The sequence below is a fragment of the Rutidosis leptorrhynchoides genome, chromosome 5, assembly GCF_046630445.1.
Source record: "Rutidosis leptorrhynchoides isolate AG116_Rl617_1_P2 chromosome 5, CSIRO_AGI_Rlap_v1, whole genome shotgun sequence".
NCBI lineage: Eukaryota > Viridiplantae > Streptophyta > Magnoliopsida > Asterales > Asteraceae > Rutidosis > Rutidosis leptorrhynchoides.
Genome location: NC_092337.1, coordinates 329046367 through 329068636, shown reverse-complemented (window position 1 = coordinate 329068636; position 22270 = coordinate 329046367). Strand labels below are relative to the sequence as shown.

The 22270-nt window shown below is 38.0% G+C and overlaps 1 protein-coding gene across 1 annotated transcript; it reads right to left on the bottom strand.

Moving 5' to 3' along the window:
• Positions 1-1269: 1269 nt before the first annotated feature.
• On the bottom strand, positions 1270-19024 carry LOC139848270 (uncharacterized). The gene is made up of 3 exons (XM_071838006.1): positions 18796-19024; positions 2993-3469; positions 1270-2694 (listed from the first exon to the last, which is right to left on the bottom strand). Exons 2-3 carry the CDS (start codon positions 3153-3155, stop codon positions 1598-1600), a joined length of 1260 nt encoding a protein of 419 aa, XP_071694107.1. The 5' UTR covers positions 3156-3469; positions 18796-19024; the 3' UTR covers positions 1270-1597.
• Positions 19025-22270: the final 3246 nt, after the last annotated feature.

Below are 22270 nucleotides of genomic sequence, written 5' to 3'. Positions count from 1 at the left end.
CTGATTGGCTACGTATATTAGAATATGCGGATCGGATTACTCGCCATTCTCGAATAATTCGAACAAGAAAAACATTACAAATTTTATTATTACATGCCATTCAAATTCAACTAAATCATATTTTAAAAACGAATAAGAAAATACACAAATCTTAAATACCATCGAAAACTTAACTATTCATATTTTACTTAAATGTTTGTAAGTATATATTAAATGCTTGGATTTATAAAGGTTACCCTTTTGATTTTCGATCAAAAAAAATTTATCAGAATGAAATTTAGCAAGTCACATAGTTAGTCACGAAAATTTTTTGTGCTACCAGTGACAAAATGTTCTGGATCCGCCACTGATTGTATTTGTATGTACGAGTAATATATTCTAATTATATCATGGCACAATTGCTAAATAGTTGGTTCCTAGTAAGTTTCTGAAAAAGATAAGCCGATGCGGGAATCAAACCCACGACCATCCGTAACAATAGCAGGTGCCTAACGACTCGGTAGCTGATACATTTATGTTATGTTCTTAGAACTAATAATATATATCTCCTTAAAAACGTCTGTTAGGAATAAAAAGTTAGTATGAATAATAATGGGTTTTTTCTATTGATTATAATGATAATGATAATGATAATGTCATATGCAGGTATTTGTACTATAATTTTTTTGTATGAAAAATATAGCTCATGCATCATCTTTCCTTAATAAATAAATTAAAAATAATAATAAATTAATTTAAAAAATAATCAAAAAAAGAAGAATAATTGTAAACCAAATTTCATTTAATACTATGGAGTTCATCTTATCTCATCAATATATATATATATATATATATATATATATATATATATATATATATATATATATATATATATATATATATATATATATATATATATATATATTTTAAAAGGAGTATCGGCATCACTCAGATGAGACTAAACCACTTTTACGATCATATGCCACTCACACACACGTTAGAAGGAAAATCAACACACACCATCGCGCAGTGCTTTGGATTAAACCGAGTGGCTTACGGCATGCACCTTGTCACCACAAAAGAATCGTGGAGAAAACCTCCTCCATGGGATTCGAACCCGCGCTGATTATTTCACGCACGTGACCTGTCTCAACACAAGGCTACGATACCATTCAAGCACGCCTACTTGGTTATTATCTCATCAATATATACCATGAATCAATGCATAAACCATTTAACATATATACATTGTACTAGTTAATAGAAATAATAGAAAATATACCGCACCTTTTATTAAATAAACTCGAAACTCAATACTAAAAGCAACTATAATCACAAAGTAGCTTAATCAACTACATATGAGTTGCTAGATCACAACCGAAAACATATGAACAATAACATCATTAGAACTAAAAGTATTCTTTATTGAAATACAGTACAAAAACTAAACTTGAAACTTTACAAACTCCATTTTCTATATCTTAAAACAACACACATTGTGTCATGCACAAACGCATCCACAATCCTTTTCATCAATCAGTATGCATAATGTTCTCTTCTTCAAGTTGTTTCGAATCAAATGAAGTTTTATTTATGTTTCTTGATAGCAATTAAATACTTATGGATATGAGAACTTAGGAGGTAGGTGAAAAAGATCACCTATGATTGGATGATGGAAATATTTTGGAGGAATGGTTGGAAGAGGAGGCAGGGGAGGGAGATGATCCAAATCTTTCGGAGGAAACGTCGGAAATGGAGGAAGCTTTGGGACCGCAAATGGCGGGCAAGGTTTCTTATAGAACGGTGGAATCGGCTTGTAAATAGGAATAGGTGGTGGCAAGATTTTCGGAAATGGAGGTGTCGGTTTGTAGATTGGAACCGGAGGTGGCTTGTAAACTGGAACTGGAGCGGGCTTGTAAACAGGTGGCTTTGGTTTTGGTTTGTTAACCGGAACAGGGGCAGGCTTGTACACAGGTGGCTTAGGCTTTGGTTTTGGTTTGTAAACAGGTGGCTTTGGTTTTGGTTCACATTTTGGAACCGGAGGAGTTTTGTAAGTTGGCGGTTTTGGCTCTGGCTTGACAACAGGTGGCTTTGGCTCTGGCTTGACAACTGGCGGCTTTGGTTTTGGCTTGGGCTTGTGAACATGAGGAGGTTTGTAAACAGGTGGTTTTGGTTTGTATACAGGCGCTGGCGGTGTTGGAGTTGGAGTGGGCTCCACAACCGGTGGTTTTGGTGGTGGGTTATACGTCGGAGATGGTGTGTACACTGGCGTAGGAGGAGGTTCAACAACTGGTGGAACGTAAACGGGTGGCGGGAGTGGTTCTACAAATGGAATTTTTGGTGGAAATGGAAACGAAGGGTGCGGTTTTGGCCAGTGTTTTAGTGGCGACAACGGAGGGTAGTTATATGGAGGCCAAAAGAATGCAGAAGTGCACACAGATGAAGAGAACTTAAGTTTTCCTTTTGGTCCAAACGTGTGTTTTTGGTCCGATTTTGATAAGAAATTGATCTTGGTTGCGTCTAGACCATCATGAACTGCACAAGGTGCATTTGCTGCGTTGTGAAGTTGAGCGTAACATTCTTGTGTTAACTTTCCGTCTTTCAAAATCTCTTGTGGAAGCGATATCTTGAAGTTACCTTCTTCGTCGAGCTCCCCAACACCTCTTGTTTTAAACTTCCCGTTCTCGAGCTTACAATCTACAGTTACTTTAAGGCCTGAACACAAGAAACACAACAAACATATTCACATTTTTGTCTACCTCTGAGTTAGGCGGATGTTTTTGCAGGCATCTGACTTCTACGGGGTGTGTTTGGTAGGTACCCAAAGGAAACACGAGATTTTGGGTGTTCCTGCTGATATACACCTTGCCAACACACAGATGCGCGCGCAGACACATATGCGCGCGCGCACACAAATGCATTCACAAAAAAAATAATCTATTTTTAACTCATTATTGTTGATTTACCTAGTATTCTTGTGTCAGAAGTAACTAAAAATAACTGACAAGTTTACCTGATAAAGCATGGCTGGTCTTAATATGACTCTCCTTGCAATCACCACATTCTCCAATCCCAACTACCTCAACAATATTACCATAACACAAACTCCCACAAAACGACAAAATCAGCAAGAATCCCAAAATGGGTTCATGCCGACAACCCAAAAAAGTTTGCATCAAGAATGGTTAAGATACAAAACTATACTACTTTATAGCAAGTACATAAGATAAATTAAGCAAGTTTCTAACAAAGACTCAATCTTTGAGTTGGTTTGTACATCAATCTGTTAGTAGAAGAATGTATATATATTGTAATAAGCTTAGAAATTTAGCTATAGCTGTGAAATAAGATCACATGAGACAGAGGGACCCATTTGTGAATGAAAGTTAATGAGAAAATAAAAAAGAAGTGGTTCCATTATCTTCTTCATTCAATGAGTTCTCAACTGCATTATTAAACTTAGCTTAGCTAGCATGTACAACATCTACACCTACTGTTGGTGCATAAATCCCGAGTTCTATTACGTTTATTGTTCTATTTGTTATGTACTTGATATTTCAGTCATATATGTACGTGGACATTTATACTTTGTGTTTATGATGCTTAGTATAATGTCGTGAATAGGTCAAGCAGTCGGTTGGCTGCTCAAGACCATCGACCGATGGTAGGGACCATCGGTCGAGGGACTGTCACCATCGGCCGAAGGTCCCCGACCACCGGCCGATGGTCACTGTATTTAGTATAAATACTGGTTTCGTGGTTTTGTGTTAGGTTACACACCATAAACCCTTAGGCCGTCGTATTACTTGCTGTTAATCGTCCCAAAACCCTTACCAACCGAATACACAGTCTTAGGCATCAATTCTATCAATTATTCATTGGTTAATTTGATCCCGTTAGTCTAATACGTATTCGACTCATTCTAATTAGTGTTTCCGCCATTAATCTAGATACAACGTATGATCTAAGGTCCGAATTACATCTTCAAAGTGGTATCAGAGCGTTGTGTTGCTGATCCATACGTTATTTGAGTCGAATTTTTGATTTTTGTGATTAGGGTTTGTGTCAAAACGGGTTTCAATTAAAAGGTTGGAACTTTTACGTTTAAATCCAGTGTTTTCGAGTGTTTTTGTGTTCAAAGGTGTTTTTGTGAAGTTTTCATCGGTTTTGTTTGAGTCCAGAACGTTAGAATCAATCAAAATTTGAGTTTTGGCCAAAAACCCTAGTTTTTTCTGCCCAGATACGTAAGAACTACCCTCGGCCGGTCGTCATTGACCATCGACCGAGTGTCTTGACCTTCGACCGATAGTCACTCACACTCGACCGACCGTCTTAAGTTGAACCGGAGGACAGTTTGTGATAACCTTGAACCGTTTGTCTAGACCATCGACCGTTCGTCCTTAGACCATCGACCGATTGTCTCAGTCCTCCGACCGATCGTCTCAGTCCATCGGCCGATCCTCTTTTAATCCAGAATAATTTAATTAATCCATAATTAATCACTTAATCAGTTAATGATGTCTGATACAAACGAGAAATTAACAAACGAATACAGTGCACTTGTTATTGCACCCGGAATTCAAAGACTATTATTAAGCGAAAGTGAATCAGGATCTAACAATAAAGTTCCGAGGCTTGAAAACTTAAAAGACTTTTTAGAATGGAAAGTTAGGTTTGTGATTTACCTTAATGGACAAGATTCTCGACTTTGGGAGTGTATTGAGACTCCTTTTGTTTGGCCATCAGGGGCTGACGGTGAACCTAAAGAAACTCATGATTTTGATCCCGCAGAACGCGAAGGGTATAATCTTGAGTGTCGGCGTTATGCTCAGTTAACGCAAGCCTTGTCTAAGGAAATCTTCGGTTAGTTTAAGACCTGTTATAAGACGTGCTATACTCTTTGGCAGGCTATTGTGTCCGCAACTGAGGGTACTGCTACTTATAAAGCAACTAAAGGTAAAGTGTTGAAGGATGAGTGGAAGGTGTTTGCAGCACTTCCAACAGAAACTTTGAGCCAGACCTTAGAAAGGTACAGGTTATTGGTTGCCGAGATGACGGATTATGGGATTAAGGTAAAAGATGATAAGGCAATAAAAGTGTTGGCACTTGGTCTTCCTAAGAAGTGGGATTATGAAGTAGAGAAGATCCAAAACCTATATGTTGCTTCTGCACGTCCTTTGACATTGACTGCATTTACTTCAAAGTTAATGGAGAAGGATATTCAGGTTGAGGCCAAAAGGAAAAGGCTTGGTACTGTAGCAGCCAATGTCACATCTAGTGCTTCTTCTTCTGGTCATGCTCCATTGCAGACAGCGTACATCACAGCAAATGCAAATCAGATATCTGCACCAAAGTCACAATCTGGTTACTTTAATGCCAAAATACAGAACTCTACAATTAAGATGATTGAGGACGTTCCGACTCAGCAGACTCAGATTCCACCTCAGACTCAGACTCAGAGTCCTATGTTTCAAACTGACAATATCAGGAAAAGATCTATTGAGTCCATTCAGGAGGACATGGCTTTAGCTGCTATCGTTGTTAACTCTTACAACGATATGATTAGTGGACAGGTTCTTAACAATCATCTCGAGAATGAAGATTATGATCAGATCGATGAAGATGAGCTAGAGAGGATGGACATTCTGTACTGTATGGGTAGCATTGTTAGGCATGCAAGGAAGTATTTAAAGAGAACTGGTCAACGATCTTTGAGTTTAAACAGGGATTCTAAGTTTGGTTTTGACATGGCGAAGGTTAGATGTTATAACTGTGATGAACTTGGTCACTTCAAGAAGACTTGTACTAGACCACCAAAGGCTGGTTATCATGATCCTTTTCTTAGTACAACCATCTCAGTGACTCCCCAACACGTCATTGTTGAGAAGGAATCATCTGGTTCTGCTCAACCTAAAGCCTTAACTGGTTCCACAATATATCCTGATGAAGTTTGTGACTGGTCTATTCCAGTTGATGCTCAGAAAGCTAATGTTGTATTTGTGGGAAAGAGTCCGGCTGAAATTGAGGAAGAAAGAGTAGTTCGAAGAAGAGCAGGTTGTAAGGGTAAAGATAATCCAAACTGCACATGCTACGTGTGCAAGTGTGATGCAAGGTTAAAGAGAGCTGAGGAGCTTATGAAATGGTGTTTCAGAAAGAGGGTTAAGGAACAGTTGTATGATAAGTTCCGGAAAGCCAAGGATTTGTCAGACATTGAGTTTACTACTGATCCATCCGATGAAGAAGAAGGTAAAAGTTGTCATGAGGGTACTTGGTTCAGAGAAGAGTTGGGTCATTTGCTCAACCGTGATTTTGTGAGTGGTGATAAGAAAGTTGTGACGGTTCAAAGTCAAGTTAGTTCAGATAATAGTGAGGGTAAGGAAGGTTATGAAGCTGATTATTCGGACAGCACAAGTTCGGAGTACGAATCAGAGTCAGATGCAGAATCACAGGATGGAAGGAATAACTATGCTTTTATGGCTAATACTTCCAGTAACGATAAGGTATGTACTGATTCAATTTCTAAATGTGTTTATTGTTTTGGTTATGAACAGGAAATTGAAAGACTTGAATGCGTTATTTCTAAGCTAAGTGAAATACCTGTTACTTGTGAGACCTGCCCTAAACTTAGGACTGACCTTAAGAACCTAAGCTTAGAAAATCAGACCAACAAGAAGAACTATGAAGATGCCCTTTTCTACCTTAACAAACAGAAAGAATATGTTGAGGTGATTAAGTCTCTAGAAAACCAAATAGGTCACATGAAATCAACGATTAGAGATGATGAAAAGGTGATCACAATGTATTTGGGGCAAATAGAGACTCTTAAGGCTGAAAAGGATTCTTTTAAGTTAAAATATGAGTCTGAGAAAGCTAGAATAGATAACTGGCAGAGGATGTCGTATGTGACTCAGACTTTTAATCATTCTAATCGGGAGGGTCTGGGATATTCTGAGGTTGCACCACCTCTTATGGGTGAGTATGTTAATAAGCCCGTAGAGAAGTTTAAGGAACCAGTGGTGGAACCACCATATGGTAAACCTAAGGAGACCCCAGTGGTTAGTGCTTGTAAGGTTGTTGATTCTAAGAACCCTACAGAGGTTGTTTATGAGACTGAGTCTGATACTGACATAGACACTGAGAAAGATAGCAAACCATTTGTACCAGTGACTAAGCCAGTTACGATTCTTAAGAATCCAAAACACAGTGAGAATAGGAGTGAGAGTCTTAAGACACCGACAAAGAGTGTAGAAAGGCCCAAACAGAGTAAGAAAAAGACCACTTTGTCTACTCCTATTAAGTTTGTTAAAGAAAATAATTCAGGAAAACAGCAGGTTAGTGTTCCTAAGGTAGAACAACCACCTAAAGGTGGGAGTTCTAATTCTGAGATAGTGTCCAAGTATGTTCCGCCTAGTCGGCGTCAGACTGTTGAAAAACAGGTTTTGACACCCCCTACGATTAGACAACGTACTGAACAGCCTAGGAGACAGTTTTCACCGATTAGACGCAGGTTGTTTAACGTTAATGATTTTGATAATGTTAACTGTTTCAAATGTGGGAGGCTGGGACACAGGGCTGTGGATTGTGGACCCATTAGACAGACACCCCGCAGGAAGATTGATCTCAGTCCAAATCGTTCTTTTTATAGAAGATCATCTTCTCCTGTGCACAATTCAAATGTGAAAGTAATTGATTCAAAGGTTTTTCAAACTAACGATTATTATAGAAAACCATTGCCTAAAAATACAGTTTGGAGACCAAAATCTGAGGTGAAGGGTGTTCAACGTCCTGCAGGTCCTTCGGGATCCAAGGGACAATGGGTGGAATTGCCAGTTGTTGGCATTGACGGGAAACCCACTGCCATTAGGGCATGGGTTGCCCTTTCTAACTAATCCTCTTACTTTAATGTGCAGGTCGCCTACAATCCACGCTGCAGTACATGGATTGTTGATAGTGGGGCGTCCAGGCACATGACAGGGAACTTGTCCTTACTTTCTAATGTGAAAACAGTGGATGGTGGACCGGTTTCTTTTGCTGGTAGTGAAGGAGGGTTTATTACTGCTCAAGGTGTAATCGCGAATGAAAATGTCAGCTTTGATAAGGTTACTTTTGTGGAGCAGATGTCAAACAATCTGCTTTCAGTCTCTCAGGTTGCTGACAAGAAGTATACAGTAGCATTTGATGATAAACAATGCTATATTTTGAAGAAAGAATTTGTTATTCCGGAAGACATGATTCTGATGACTGCTCCCAGATGCAAGGATCTCTATATCCTTGACATGCGTAAGGCTCATGTAAAGGAAGCTACTGGCCATCAGGCTTTCGTTTCTAAAGCTACTGAACAAGAGTCTATCATATGGCACAAGCGTATGGGTCATTTGAGTCTGAGGAAGATGAACAATCTAGTCCACAATGGATTAGTTGATGGTGTTAATCTTAAAAGTTTTCATATTCCTGATGTGTGTCTTCCATGTAAACAGGGGAAACAAACGAAAAAGTCACATGCTACCAAAAAGCATCATTCTGTTAACATTCCTTTGGAGCTGTTGCATATGGATCTCTTTGGTCCAGTCAACTGTAAAACTCTCACAGGAGAATCCTATTGCTTGGTAGTTACTGATGAATATTCACGTTTTTCTTGGGTGGTGATGTTGAAGAATAAGTCGGATACTTTTGAGCATATTAAGGTGCTGATTCTAAAGCTCGAAAGTTTATATAAATTGAAAGTGAGAAAGATTCGTACTGATAATGGTACGGAGTTTAAGAACAATCAGATGCTGCAGTTTTGTAACGAAAAGGGGATACAACAGCAGTTCAGTCCTGCTTATACACCACAGTCAAATGGTGTTGCTGAGAGAAAGAACAGGACTTTGATTGAGACCGCAAGAACAATGTTAGCTGATTCATGTCTTCCGATTGCCTTCTGGGGTGAAGCAGTGAGTACAGCATGTTATGTTATGAACAGAGTTCTCGTGGTGAAGCGTCATGGTAAAACTTGTTACGAGCTGCTGCATAAGAGAAAACCTAATATTAAACATTTCGAACCCTTTGGCGCACCTTGTACTATTTTGGTACGTGATGCTGGAGGAAAATTTAATTCAAAGGTTGTTTCTGGTATCTTCTTGGGTTACGGGAATCTGAACAAGCGGGTGTACAACAATGAGACAAAACGTCTGGAAGAACAGTTTGAAGTTGATATTCAGCGCAATGCACCGCCTCGTGTCAGTAAAGGTTATGCATGGCAGTTTGAGTATGATAAGCTTTTTGATTCATTCAATCTTCCACCAGGTGCTACAGAGGAAGAACTTCTGACTCAGATATTGTTTGATTCTCGGAATTCTTCAGAAAATGTTATCACTATTCCTACGCAGGTTCAGAATCCGGTTTCTAGCGTGCAACCAAGTCCACAAAGTGTTCAAGGTAATCTTGAGTCTAATGAGGACGGGGTAGTTGATACAGATGAAGATAGTGAGTTAGATGATGATGTGGAACGTACAGTATTGACAGAGAGACATCTGAATCCTCTATATAACCAACCATCTACTGTGACTGATCCAGAACAGATAGCAGATGCAGGAGGTGTACGGAGATCGAATCGTGTTATTCTGCCACCAAAGCGTCTGGCAGACTATTATGTGGATACAAGAGGACTGCCTAGTGTCAATCCTCCTCAAACTACTACATCTGGGGCATCCACGTCAGGAGTTATCTCTACATCCGAGGTTCCCGCGGTTACTGAAAATATGACTGCAGTTGAAGATGTTCAAAGTGAAAGTGCGAATTTGGTGACAGCTTTTTATTCATCATTGAACAAGACATGGAGAGTGTTTGTTCATGCCCACTCGTGTTATGTGTGTCAAATTGAGCCGGAAGATGTATACGAAGCTTTAAAGTACGATGAGTGGGTAAGTGCTATGCAGGAAGAGCTGTTGCAATTTAAACATCTTAAGGTTTGGAGGTTAGTCAATCCACCGCATGGTTGTGTACCCTATGGTCTTTGTTGGGTTTTGAAGAATAAAAAAGATGAGCAGGGTATAGTGATTCGTAATAAAGCTAGATTGGTGGTTAAGGGATATCAGCAAATCCCGGAAATTGACTTTGATGAGGTTTTTGCTCCAGTTGCGAGACAGGAGGCTATCAGGATTTTCTTGTCCTTCGCGTCCTATATGGGTTTCAAAGTTTATCAAATGGATGTGAAGAGTGCGTTTTTGTATGGTGAGATAAACGAGAAAGTGTTTGTTGAACAACCGCCTGGTTTTGAGGATCCGCATTTCCCAGAAAAGGTGTATCGACTAGAAAAGGCGCTATATGGTCTACACCAAGCTCCTAGAGCTTGGTATGCAACGTTGTCCAACTACATGCTTGAGAATGGTTTTCGGAGAGGTGTCATTGATCAGACACTTTTCATCAAGAAGAAAGGATGACATCTTATGTTAGTGCAGGTCTATGTTGATGATATTATTTTCGGGTCTACAGATCAGAGTATGGTTGATGAGTTCGAGAAGGTTATGCAACGGAAGTTTAAGATGAGTTCCATGGGAACTATTAAGTTTTTCTTAGGTTTGCAGGTAGCTCAAACGGATAAAGGCATCTTCTTACATCAGACGAAGTATGTTGCTGATATCCTTAAGCGCTTTCAGGTAGATACAGAGAGACCAGCTAAGACTCCGTTGTCGGTTAATCATGGGATTTCACCAGATAAGGAGGGTGCTCCAGTGGACCCTACTTTGTACAGGGCTATCATAGGTTCTCTAATGTACCTAACTGCTTCTAGACCAGATATAATGTTTGCGGTGTGCCTGTGTGCTCGTTATCAGGCAAACCCTAATGTTCATCATATGTTAGTGGTCAAGAAGATTCTGAGGTATCTAAAAGATACTCCCAGCTTAGGGTTATGGTATCCGTGTGAGGATGGTTTTGATCTCACAGCGTACAGTGATTCAGACTATGGAGGTTGCAAGAAAGATTTCAAGTCAACATCAGGAGGGTGTCAATTTCTTGGTAGCAAACTAGTAACCTGGCAGTGTAAGAAGCAGACAGCAGTGGCTCAGTCCACTTGTGAAGCAGAATATATTGCCGCGGCCAGCTGTACATCACAGGTTATCTGGATACAACAGCAACTACGTGACTATGGTTTGAAAATCTCTAACACTCCTATTTATGTTGATAATACTGCTGCCATAGCTGTCACTAAGAATCCCGTAAATCACTCTAAAACGAAACATATAGGGATTAAATACCATTTCATTAGAGATTGCTATGAGAAAAAGTTAATTGATGTAGTGCAAATTGACACTACAGCCCAAAGGGCTGATCTCTTCACAAAAGCTTTTGATAAACCACGTTTTGAATTTCTATTAAATGAGATAGGTGTTAAGTTGCTTCAAGATGTAGTTCCTGAAACTGAAATTCCTGAAACTGAGGTACCTGACACAGAGGAATCTAAGCCTGAGACTGAGTTGTGAATGGTTAGAAACTGCTTGTAGAGTTTGAATAGTTTTGCATGATAGCTTCTAGATCATTTGCATTTTTCGTTTGCATGATAGATTAGTTTTTACTGAAATTTGCATGTTTGCTTATGTTTTTAGATAGTTTTATGCTTTTGTACAGAGAAAATCAAAAAGCCATAAAAATTGAAAAACCAGAAAAACAAATAAAAATTAGAAAAATAGAAAATCCATAAAAAGTGAAAAATCAGAAAATGAGTTGCTTGTTATGTTTGTGGGGAAGTGATTGCAATACTGAACTGACATGTAAGTTGTGAAAAACAAGTAATACAGGATGATTGATAATATGTTGGTAAACTTTATTGATCTAATTCTAGATAGAGATGATCACACTAATAACGCGTAAATATCATGATGAGGAAATCGTGGAAAGGTTTACAGCGGTTGAGGGTAGTCACCTACTTATCACTGAATATGTACCGAGAAATGTTGAACAGAAACTCGACAGACGGTTGAGGTCTCCCCTACTACGATTTATACTCGGTAGCAAAAGGATAATTTTGTGAGTCCCCAAGGTGAGCATATTTTGTCTAGGATGCATACTTGTTTCTATTTACCTTTATTACTTGGACCGAAATCCAACAACATACATATCGGGTACCCAAAGGGAGGTGTTTTCTCTAAAAGGGTTGAGAAGTGCAGTTTTGTATCACAGACACAGAATGATTTTTAAAAGGCAACATCATCGGGTTCAAGATTTCCACATACGACGATTGGTTTTCCGTGCAGTTATAACAAATGTCAAAGACAGTGGTGCGTCATCATCATGTTTAGTTGTAATCTTTTATTTATTTATTTTGTTTATGTATTGTAAGGAGAAAATGCAACATCAGAAAATTCAAAAAAAAAAAAATGCAAGTTATGGATTGCTTATGTTTATTTATGTATTTATTTCAATTTGTAAATAACATGATGCACTACATAGCTGCAAGAGAATCATGGATCAAGAATTGAACAGAGTTTCAAAGATTTCTCGGTTATCAATGTTTGAGACAACATACATTCCAATCGGAGACTTATTTGAACGATTTCGTTATCTACATCCGAGGGGGAGAATTTATCAGATCATCAGATATAGAGAACTTAAATCATTTAGTTCACATCTCAATTAGTGAACTTTACATCTTTTGTCTGTGATATGGGATTGTGCCTATTGACCTGGATAGAGGGAATATCTTCTGGAAGGTATCTTAGCGTTCCATCACTCAAATATTTATATCACTTCCATCCATCCAACACCATACATCATACTATTTCCGTTTAAGTATGGGGTTTATAGCGGCCGGTATGCGTCCTTAACAGAGTATGCAATAAATTCGAGATTAACAATGTTATCTGAAACGAAAGGTATAAGTTTAAGGTAGAAGCCAAAGGCTGACAGGGTTGCTAGAAACATCGTGAGATGGTTCTATTCAATAGAATCGAAAGTACATTGATGTGATAAGAGGACAGCGTCAACAGGTTTGTGCTCAATTGTTCTACCCGAGAAATCGTGCGATCTCAAACGAGGACTGACTTTGTGATGTAAATCTGACATTGAAAAATGTTAAAGTAATTAATCTAACGTGATCATCGAAGTCTAGGGTGAAAGTTGATGAATGTTTATTGATATATTTGAAGGTTGTTCTGTATATGCTTTAATGAATAAGTTCGTGAATGAACTATGGAATAACATGTCAATATAGTTCAGTTCTGATCCCCGAATCAAAAGGATTCAATCAATTTTATATGCCAACTCACAAAAGATATGTTATTCTTCTGGAAGTGTGACTGATGATAAGCAGTATTATTTGTTCCTATGCTGATAACATCATGAATTTGTTAATGTTAATGCTTTATGAAACTGATGTTAAAGGTTTATTATCCACAGATCTAAAAGGTTAAATGTTACTGATTATATCTGTTATTATATTGCTGATCATGATACACTTGATCTTGTACAGTTATTTGCTTTGTGTATTTGCATGAGCATGCATTTCTGAATTAGTTTGCATTCATGTGTTAGTTGCATGTGCATTTATATTTCATCTTTTAAGTCCACAACTCAGTTCTGGGTAAGGTTTACTGTGAAAGGAACCTTAGGTTTCTTATTGTTTTGAATATAAGTTGTTTTGAGCTTAAAGGAACAAAGCGTGATGTTTTTTATTGTGGAGATCAGTCCCAGGGGGAGTTAGTGTAAATGGGTAAAAGTCTGATATTGAAAAGTGTTAAGTTTTAAAAGTTTTCAAATGTCAGACCACCGGCCGACAGTCCTTACATCCGGCCGATGGACTCAGACCCTCGCCCGTGTGTCAAGACCACCGGGCCGACGGACTTGACCATCGGCCGATGGTCACTGACAGGGTATAAAAGGACCCAGCGACGAACGGGTCAGTCACTCTGGCCAAAATTGTGTGATTTTACCCTAATTTTCTGAAGTTAAGGAGAAAGGTTTTGATCCAGTTTTTATTATTCATCCTTTCTTTGTGATCTTAGCGCCGTAAACAAGGTAACATAACTCTTAATCGTTTGTTTGTAATCGATGATTTAGTGTTCGAAGTATAAACTTTAAATCGGATGAGTTTTATTTGAGATCTGTTGAAATTGATGTTTGATGTATGATAAACGGCCCCTTTAGCATATGTTATAACAGGAATTTGAACTAGAAACGTCAAATCGGACGATTTGATCAATTTCGAGTCACAGATCTGATGAACTACCTCCGGCCGAGGGTCTCAGACCATCGACCGATGGTGTCCATCGATCGGCCGGACATCTTGTCACTCGGCCGAAGGTCGTTATTTGACCATTGTGTGTATGTGGTTAGACCATCTGCCGTAGGTCTAGACCATCGGACCGATGGTCTCCACCATCGACTGATGGTCATTCTGTTGGACCAATGGTAGATTATTTTGATTAATTTTCATTGAATGATTGGTCTCTGATAATTTCTGTGATGCCCATCTAATGCTAGTGTTTGTAGTTTGTATTAGAATGTCAGGTGGCTCATTTGTTGGCCAATGGATGTTCAACATCGACCGTAGGAGAATCCTAGCTAGATATCGACCAATATTAGTAGAACAAAAGGTCATTGCGACTCGACAGACTTATAGTCCTTGGGAACAGATTAGGTGTCAGGCTTTCATAGATATTGGGGATTATTACTGTCCTGCTCTACTTAGAGAATTTTACGCCAATGTTGCTTTAGAGGATGGTAAGAAGAAGTTTGTACACTCGGGTCTATTTAATCAACAGTATAGGTGGACTTTAGAGGAATTCTCAAACCTGTTAAACGTTCCTTATACTGGGGTTAAGATACTGTACCCTAGCAAAGATATCAGAAATATTCCCAGTAGATTCAGATTGTCAGATGTTATTGTTAGGATATGCAAGCCAGAGAAGGTAGTGTATACTGGTAGAGTTGAGGTTAGTGATGAAGATATCTTGCCACAATATGAGATACATTTGAGAATCATCAAAAGAAATGTGACTTTTAGGAGAGAAGGAGATCATTTGTTGTCTGGTACTGAAGTCTTGTTTCTATATTGCCTACTAGAGGGTATTCAAGTGAATGTGGGACACTTTCTCATTCATGTGATGAAAGATTTTCTTGAATCAGAAGAACCATTCCCATATGCAGCTTTACTGTATAACTTGTTTGAGAAACTTGGTGTGATTCAACATGAAGAAAAGTTAGTGCCAGAGGATTCCATAATGGGATGATTGATTCTGATGTTATGTTTATGTTTGATTATTTTCAGATTATTGTGTAATTTGATAATGCTAGCCTGTTAGCATTGATACGGTATCTTATGTCTGTAATGATCTAACTTTGAACATGTGATTATGTAACCGTGATCGTATTAATGTGATATGTACTGTGATGATAAATCAGTGATACTTAATTACTCATGAATTTAACGCTGATTAAGAATTGTGTTTGCAGTTTTTGTTAATCATGTCAGGTGCACAAATGGATCAATAACAAGCTGTCCACAGTTCTGAGACTGAATCATCAGGAGGACCCACATCTGCTAGTCTTCCAGGGTTGAAGGCGAGCCCTAACTCTAATCTGATGGCATGTCTAAATGACAAAGGTCCAAATGCTAGCAAGTACAAGACTGTGATTGAATTTTTGAAGCGTTCAAGGATATTTGCTGCGGTGTCAATGCCATGTACTACTTACTATTCTCATCAGAGAGAATTCTGGGCTAACGCTAGAGTGGAAACTGTTGATAATAAGCCTGTGATAGTAAGTCGAGTATGTGATCAAGAGGTTAAGATATCTGAGTATACTATTCGGAACACGTTTTTGTTTGAGGATGATGAGAAAATGCCCAAGAGACTGTCGAAGACTAAGATTACTGGATGTGTGCTGAGATGTGAGTATGCTGGTGATATTACACGTGCTACGATCAAAAGAATCGGATTCACTCCACCGTACAGATATCTGTCTTTAGTGATTGTTAAGTGTTTGAGTACGTTACAAGGCGGATTTGATGAGCTGAGTGAGATTTATCAGGGAATGTTTGCTGCCTTGATTCTGAAAGCTGATTTCAATTTTTCGGGTGTTATCTTTGATCTGTTGATGGAGAATGTTACGAGCCTACAATACTTGATTTATCCGAGGTTCCTGCAGATAATGATTAATGCTCAAACTATGGATCTGCCGAGATCAAAGAAGGACGTCATCAAGCTGAAACATATGACGGATCTTACGTTTAATCGATTAAATCAGAAGAAGAGTGCTAGTGATGGAAAGCTGGTGTGTCATCTTGCGAGGGAAGATTATCAATGTCCACCAGGCAAGAAGTGGAGGAATGAGAACAGTCTATCTGGTCATGAGCCTGATTTTGAGCTAGCAAACAGTGATGAAGAGGTTGATCAGCCGATGAATACTCAGGGTACAGGTGGTTCTGGTTACTGGAGGTTTGGCTGATGAGCCCGTTGATGTTAATACTGGTACTGGTGAAGAAGCTCCTAGAGGTGAGAGGAGACGTCTGGTAGAAGATGAAGGTTCTCAGGTTTCTACAAAGATGAGACCGAGCAAGAGGTTTAAGTTGGTTTTGAAGAATCCAGGTGGTTCTGCTACAGGTGCTACACAAAGAACTGCACCTACTCAAGCACAAAGTCAACAACAGCAACAAAGTCAGCCACGGCAACAAACTCAACCGCAACATCAATCACCGCCAATTGTTCAACAATTGTCTCAAGAGACTGTGTCTACTCCAACTCCGGAGGCACCACATACAGGAGCAGAAGGAGGAGTTAGTTCATCTGCGCTTCAGAATCTGAATGATTTGTATGTTCAAGCTATGGCTGATAATCTGAGAATGAAGAAGGATATGGATGCGAAAGTGGAGGAGTTGAGAGAAGAGAATCGTGTGAAAACTGAGGATGTTACTAGGTTGAGAACTCAGGTTGATTTGTTACAGAAGAAAGTTGGTGATCAATCATTGTTGTTAACTGCTGCAAAGAAAGAAGCTTCTGAAGATAGAGAGGTGGCAGAGTCGGCTTTGGCTAGGATTACTGCTTGGGAAGAGAAGTTTTATCTGGTTGAATTGCCAGAGGGAGAAACTGATGTTCAAATGGTGGTGGCTCCTGGTACTTCAAAAGAAACAGCACTGTCAGTAATTCCTTTACAAATTGATTATAGTTTTAGTGAATTCTTGTCTAAACAGGATGAGCTCAAGCATTCTGTTGTTTATGATGATTTAGAGGAGGGGGAGATCTCTCACAACTTCACCAGAGCTGAGCTGGACGAGCTGGTGCGTCTAGAGCAAGAAGAAGCTAAAGCTGCTGACGCACAATCCGATGATCCTCCATCAGAGGATGATTCTTTTGGCCCTGAGATTTCTAAGGATATCGATGATGGGGAAGTTGATGGTTTAATGGAAGATGTTACTTTTGAAGAATATCCTACGTATATGAATTATAGGAATGAAGATCTTCCTGGTTTTGAGGAGTTATTTAGAACAGATGACGAATTTTTGAATCGAAGGTCTAAAGAGAAAGAGAGAACTGAGATTTTGCCTGAAGGGTTCTTGCCAGTCAAGTATAATGATGAGGTTGCTGCGAAGTTAGAAGCTGACTGGCGTGATATCTTGAGGATTCGAAAGTATTGTGAAAAACCGAAGCTTGAGCCAAAGTATTTGAAGATGATAAATTTGAGGAAAGGTGCGAAAGGAAGGATCTTGGCCTGGGCATACATTGAAGAATTCAACATGTTTGCAATTAAACGAGAGTTTGGAGTTGACTACATCAAACATGGTCATGAGTTCAAGTCACTGCCGTATTTTGAGCTTATGCAGATTGCCAGGTTAAAGATGTTGTATTGTGGAATGAACGATCGCTCATCATTGTTGGTTAAGAAAATTCGAATCGCGTACAATTCGAATAACTGGAAGGATTTTAGACCACAGTATCCGAGGATTAAGTACAGGGTTGATCCTATTAGTGGAGTATCTCGACAAATTTTGAAGTATAAGCCGGCAAAGACTATGAAGAAGGTTCCGTTAAGAAAATTGCCGCAGAATTGGAGTCAGAGATTTCGTTGGTGGTTTTATGATGATCGTTCTGAGGAAGCTGTGATTGTTTTAGATAAGCTGAAGGAAGATGATATCGATTGTATTCGTGTGTTGGATCCGATCTGGTTAAGGAACTGTACCGAAGCTGATAATTTTACTTTGTTCTATAACCGTATGCTTTATCTTCGTGAAAACAGGGTACAGGCTGAACAGTATGTTAAAGTGGCTAAGCTGTGCTACTTGAACAACATGGTGATCGATCCGTATGATGACTGAAGACTTATGGAATAGAACTAGGTCTTAGGGGGAGTTTGTTGGTGCATAAATCCCGAGTTCTATTACGTTTATTGTTCTATTTGTTATGTACTTGATATTTCAGTCATATATGTACGTGGACATTTATACTTTGTGTTTATGATGCTTAGTATAATGTCGTGAATAGGTCAAGCAGTCGGTTTGCTGCTCAAGACCATCGACCGATGGTAGGGACCATCGGTCGAGGGACTGTCACCATCGGCCGAAGGTCCCCGACCACCGGCCGATGGTCACTGTATTTAGTATAAATACGGGTTTCGTGGTTTTGTGTTAGGTTACACACCATAAACCCTTAGGCCGTCGTATTACTTGCTGCTAATCGTCCCAAAACCCTTACCAACCGAATACACAGTCTTAGGCATCAATTCTATCAATTATTCATTGGTTAATTTGATCCCGTTAGTCTAATACGTATTCGACTCATTCTAATTAGTGTTTCCGCCATTAATCTAGATACAACGTATGATCTAAGGTCCGAATTACATCTTCACCTACTAACTAAAAGCTTCTTATTGCTACCTTTTTTTATCTGAAAGATCATCGATACGATTACAGTTAGTTTGCTGTATGTTCAAGAACGTCGAAAACCTTTGTGATATCTTTGGTAATACTCGTAAACAAAAAAAGTAGAAGCGGTTCGAACTGTAATCAATCAGCTTACAAAACGGTAATGAAACATTCATTACCCATGAAACGAACCATGCGCCGACTTTAATTAGATGTGAATGTTATCATTAGGGACAAATACAATGTTCTACACATATACTACTACCATGATATGATACACTACAGGTTGTTGTAATTTAACCAAATGTATTCGATCCACGCGGCTATAGGAGATTTACAAACATTACACGACTTCTTAGCCCATACCTTACAGTTACTCATACCCGTGCCCGCGTCCGCTTGTAAGATTTAATGATTTTACCCACCTATCGCGGATCGGATACCCGCAGGTCATGACGCGTGACGACGCAATACCATGCCTGAAGACGCAATTCAACGCCTGACGATGCAATATGACACCTGATGATGCAATATGACGCCTGACTACACAATACGAGGCCTGAGGACACAATACGAAGCATTATGACGTAATACGACACATGACCATGCCTAACAACGCAATACTATGAGATTGTGTATTGTTGTTGTTGTATACGACTTCTTAGATGAACAAGATGTCTTATGTGTATTTGGTATAGATATCACTGTGTCCGATAAATATCTAATTTCAATTATGCCTAACTAAATTCGTTCTATTATAATTTTTAAGAATCAGGGTCATTTTTTGAACACTTTTTACAGCTTCAACGACCATAATTTAGCAAATGATGGTGAAAATTTATCAAAAACATTATTGGAAATATTATCACTGCCTAAAGAAAAGAAAAAGATCCATTTTACTTTTAAATCCCAGCTAGACATTTTATCGAACAGTTGGACTACAGAAAATGTATATATATTTTTTCTTTTAAAACACAGCTAATCTTTTTATCAAGCAGTTAGGAGTTAGGACTACGATAACTTGATATCAAGCATTTAAGTGAAACGGGTGGCTCAGTTCATTCAAATATAGTGTAGCCCACAGGTAGACAACACTTTTTTATTTATTTGGGAGGAAAAGGCACAGGATATAAGGTACAACACCCGACTATTTTGACCAATTGTAAATCATAAATCAACCAGTGTACTTTATGAAAAATGTCGTTAGTGATGTAGTAGTTACCTTTGTATCAAACGCTTTTTAGTTCAAAAATATTTACTTACGTAACGTTATTGACTCCATTCTTATTATGCACAAATGATGCGCTGTACTTTTTTAAAGTGGACCGGTAATAATAAGTATGGGTAATATTATAGAATGTAATTATATATTTGGAGTTCATCCAAATTTAATCGGTATTATATTTGAAAATGGTACCGCGGTTACACTTGTGTACTCGCAGGGTTAGAGGTTTCGGGTTCGAGCATCGTCACCCGCTCTAGGAATTGAAATATATTCCTTGAAGGTGGCCCAAAGGGAAGGTTTTACCGACCCGCTCCGGGACTAAGATCCGGCCCGTGAAAGGACCCATCCTAATCCATCCGGACGAAGTCCATATCGATTATAAACGATTCACAACAGTTGATTACATCGCGAGGTATTTGACCTCTATATGATACATTTTACAAACATTGCATTCAATTTTAAAAGACAATCTTTCTTTACAACGAAAATTGACGGCATGCATACCATTTCAGAATATATCCAACTATAATTGACTTAATAATAATCTTGATGAACTCGACGACTCGAATGCAACGTCTTTTGAAATATGCCATGAATGACTCCAAGTAATATCCTTAAAATGAACAAATGTACAGCGAAAGATTTATTGCATACCTGAGGATAAACATGCTTTCAAGTGTTAACCAAAAGGTTGGTGAGTTCATTAGTTTAACATAAATAATCATTTCATAATTTTAATAGACCACAAGATTTCATATTTCCATTTCTCATAAACATACGTCCCATGCACAGAGACAAAAATATCATTCATATGGATTGAACACCTGGTAACCGACATTCATAATATGCATATAAGAATATCCCCATCATTCTGGGATCCTCCTTCGGATATGATATAAATTTCGAAGTACTAAAGCATCCGGTACTTTGGATGGGGCTCGTTGGGCCCGATAGATCTATCTTTAGGATTCGCGTCAATTGGTGGCAATTATCATAAACACCAATTCTTAGGCTACCAAGCTAAAAAGGGGCATATTCGGCTTCGATCATTCACCCATATAATGTAGTTTCAATTACTTGTGTCTATTTCGTAAAACATTTATAAAAATTGCGCATGTATTCTCAGCCCAAAAATATAAAGGGTAAAAAGGCAAATGAGACTCATCTAATGTATTTTGTAGTAAAAATACATATGACTATATTGAACAATGCAGGGTTGGCCTCAGATTCACGAACCTAAATCATTCGTATATATATATATATATATATATATATATATATATATATATATATATATATATATATATATATATATATTAAAACATATACTGGTAATCGAATAAATATATATATATTATCACTAGTGATATAATTTTTATATTATTAATTTATGTATCTCATTGTTACTATTTAAAATATAGCTTTTGTCATGTTATACGCATTAAATATTTTATATGTATATATTTCATTTGTTTGTTAAAACTTGTAATCATATTAATACTAAAATAATATTAGTTGTGGTTAAAATAATGATAATGATAATACTAATAATAATAATAATAATAATGATATTGTTAAAAATGATACTTTTATCTAATTATAAGATTAATGATTATACTAATAGTTGCAAAAGTGATATTAATACTAATATTAATGAAAATGATGATACTTGTGTTATTTTCATAATAATAATAATAATAATCCTATAATACTTAATAGCAATGCTAACAACAATTATAATACTTATATTTAATGATGATAATTTCAGTTATAATGGTATCTCTAATAATAATGTCACTTTTAATAATAATAATAATAATAATGGAAATTAGATTTAAAAGTGTATACCCTTAATTGTTTTTCTAAAAAGAAATGTCCTAGACAAGGCTCGAACCCGCAACCTCCCGCTCACTTGCAACATAACCCAACCATTGAACCAGGCGTGCTTTTCTATTTTAATCCATATCATAAATAAGTTTAACTCGTATCTATTTCCTTGCTTCTTCTTCATTTACTCGACTGAAGCCCAAACACCAAATGTATACGGGCCACTGAAACCATTGGCCCAACAGCAATCAACATAACAGCCAAATGATTTAATTATTGTACGACATTTGACATATTTTAATCTCAATCATGAACACAGTACTAATAATACCTTCAATTACAATTCACGGACGCAATTTAAAATGGACAAGTGGTATAGATTCTAACTTTAATAATAATCATATATA

Excerpts from the sequence above, each read along its gene's own strand:
- LOC139848270 (XM_071838006.1), bottom strand. The coding sequence starts at position 3,155 with ATGCAAACTTTTTTGGGTTGTCGGCATGAACCCATTTTGGGATTCTTG. Across the intron at positions 2,695-2,992 it reads GACCAGCCATGCTTTATCAG|GCCTTAAAGTAACTGTAGAT; the intron begins GTAAACTTGTCA and ends TCTTGTGTTCAG.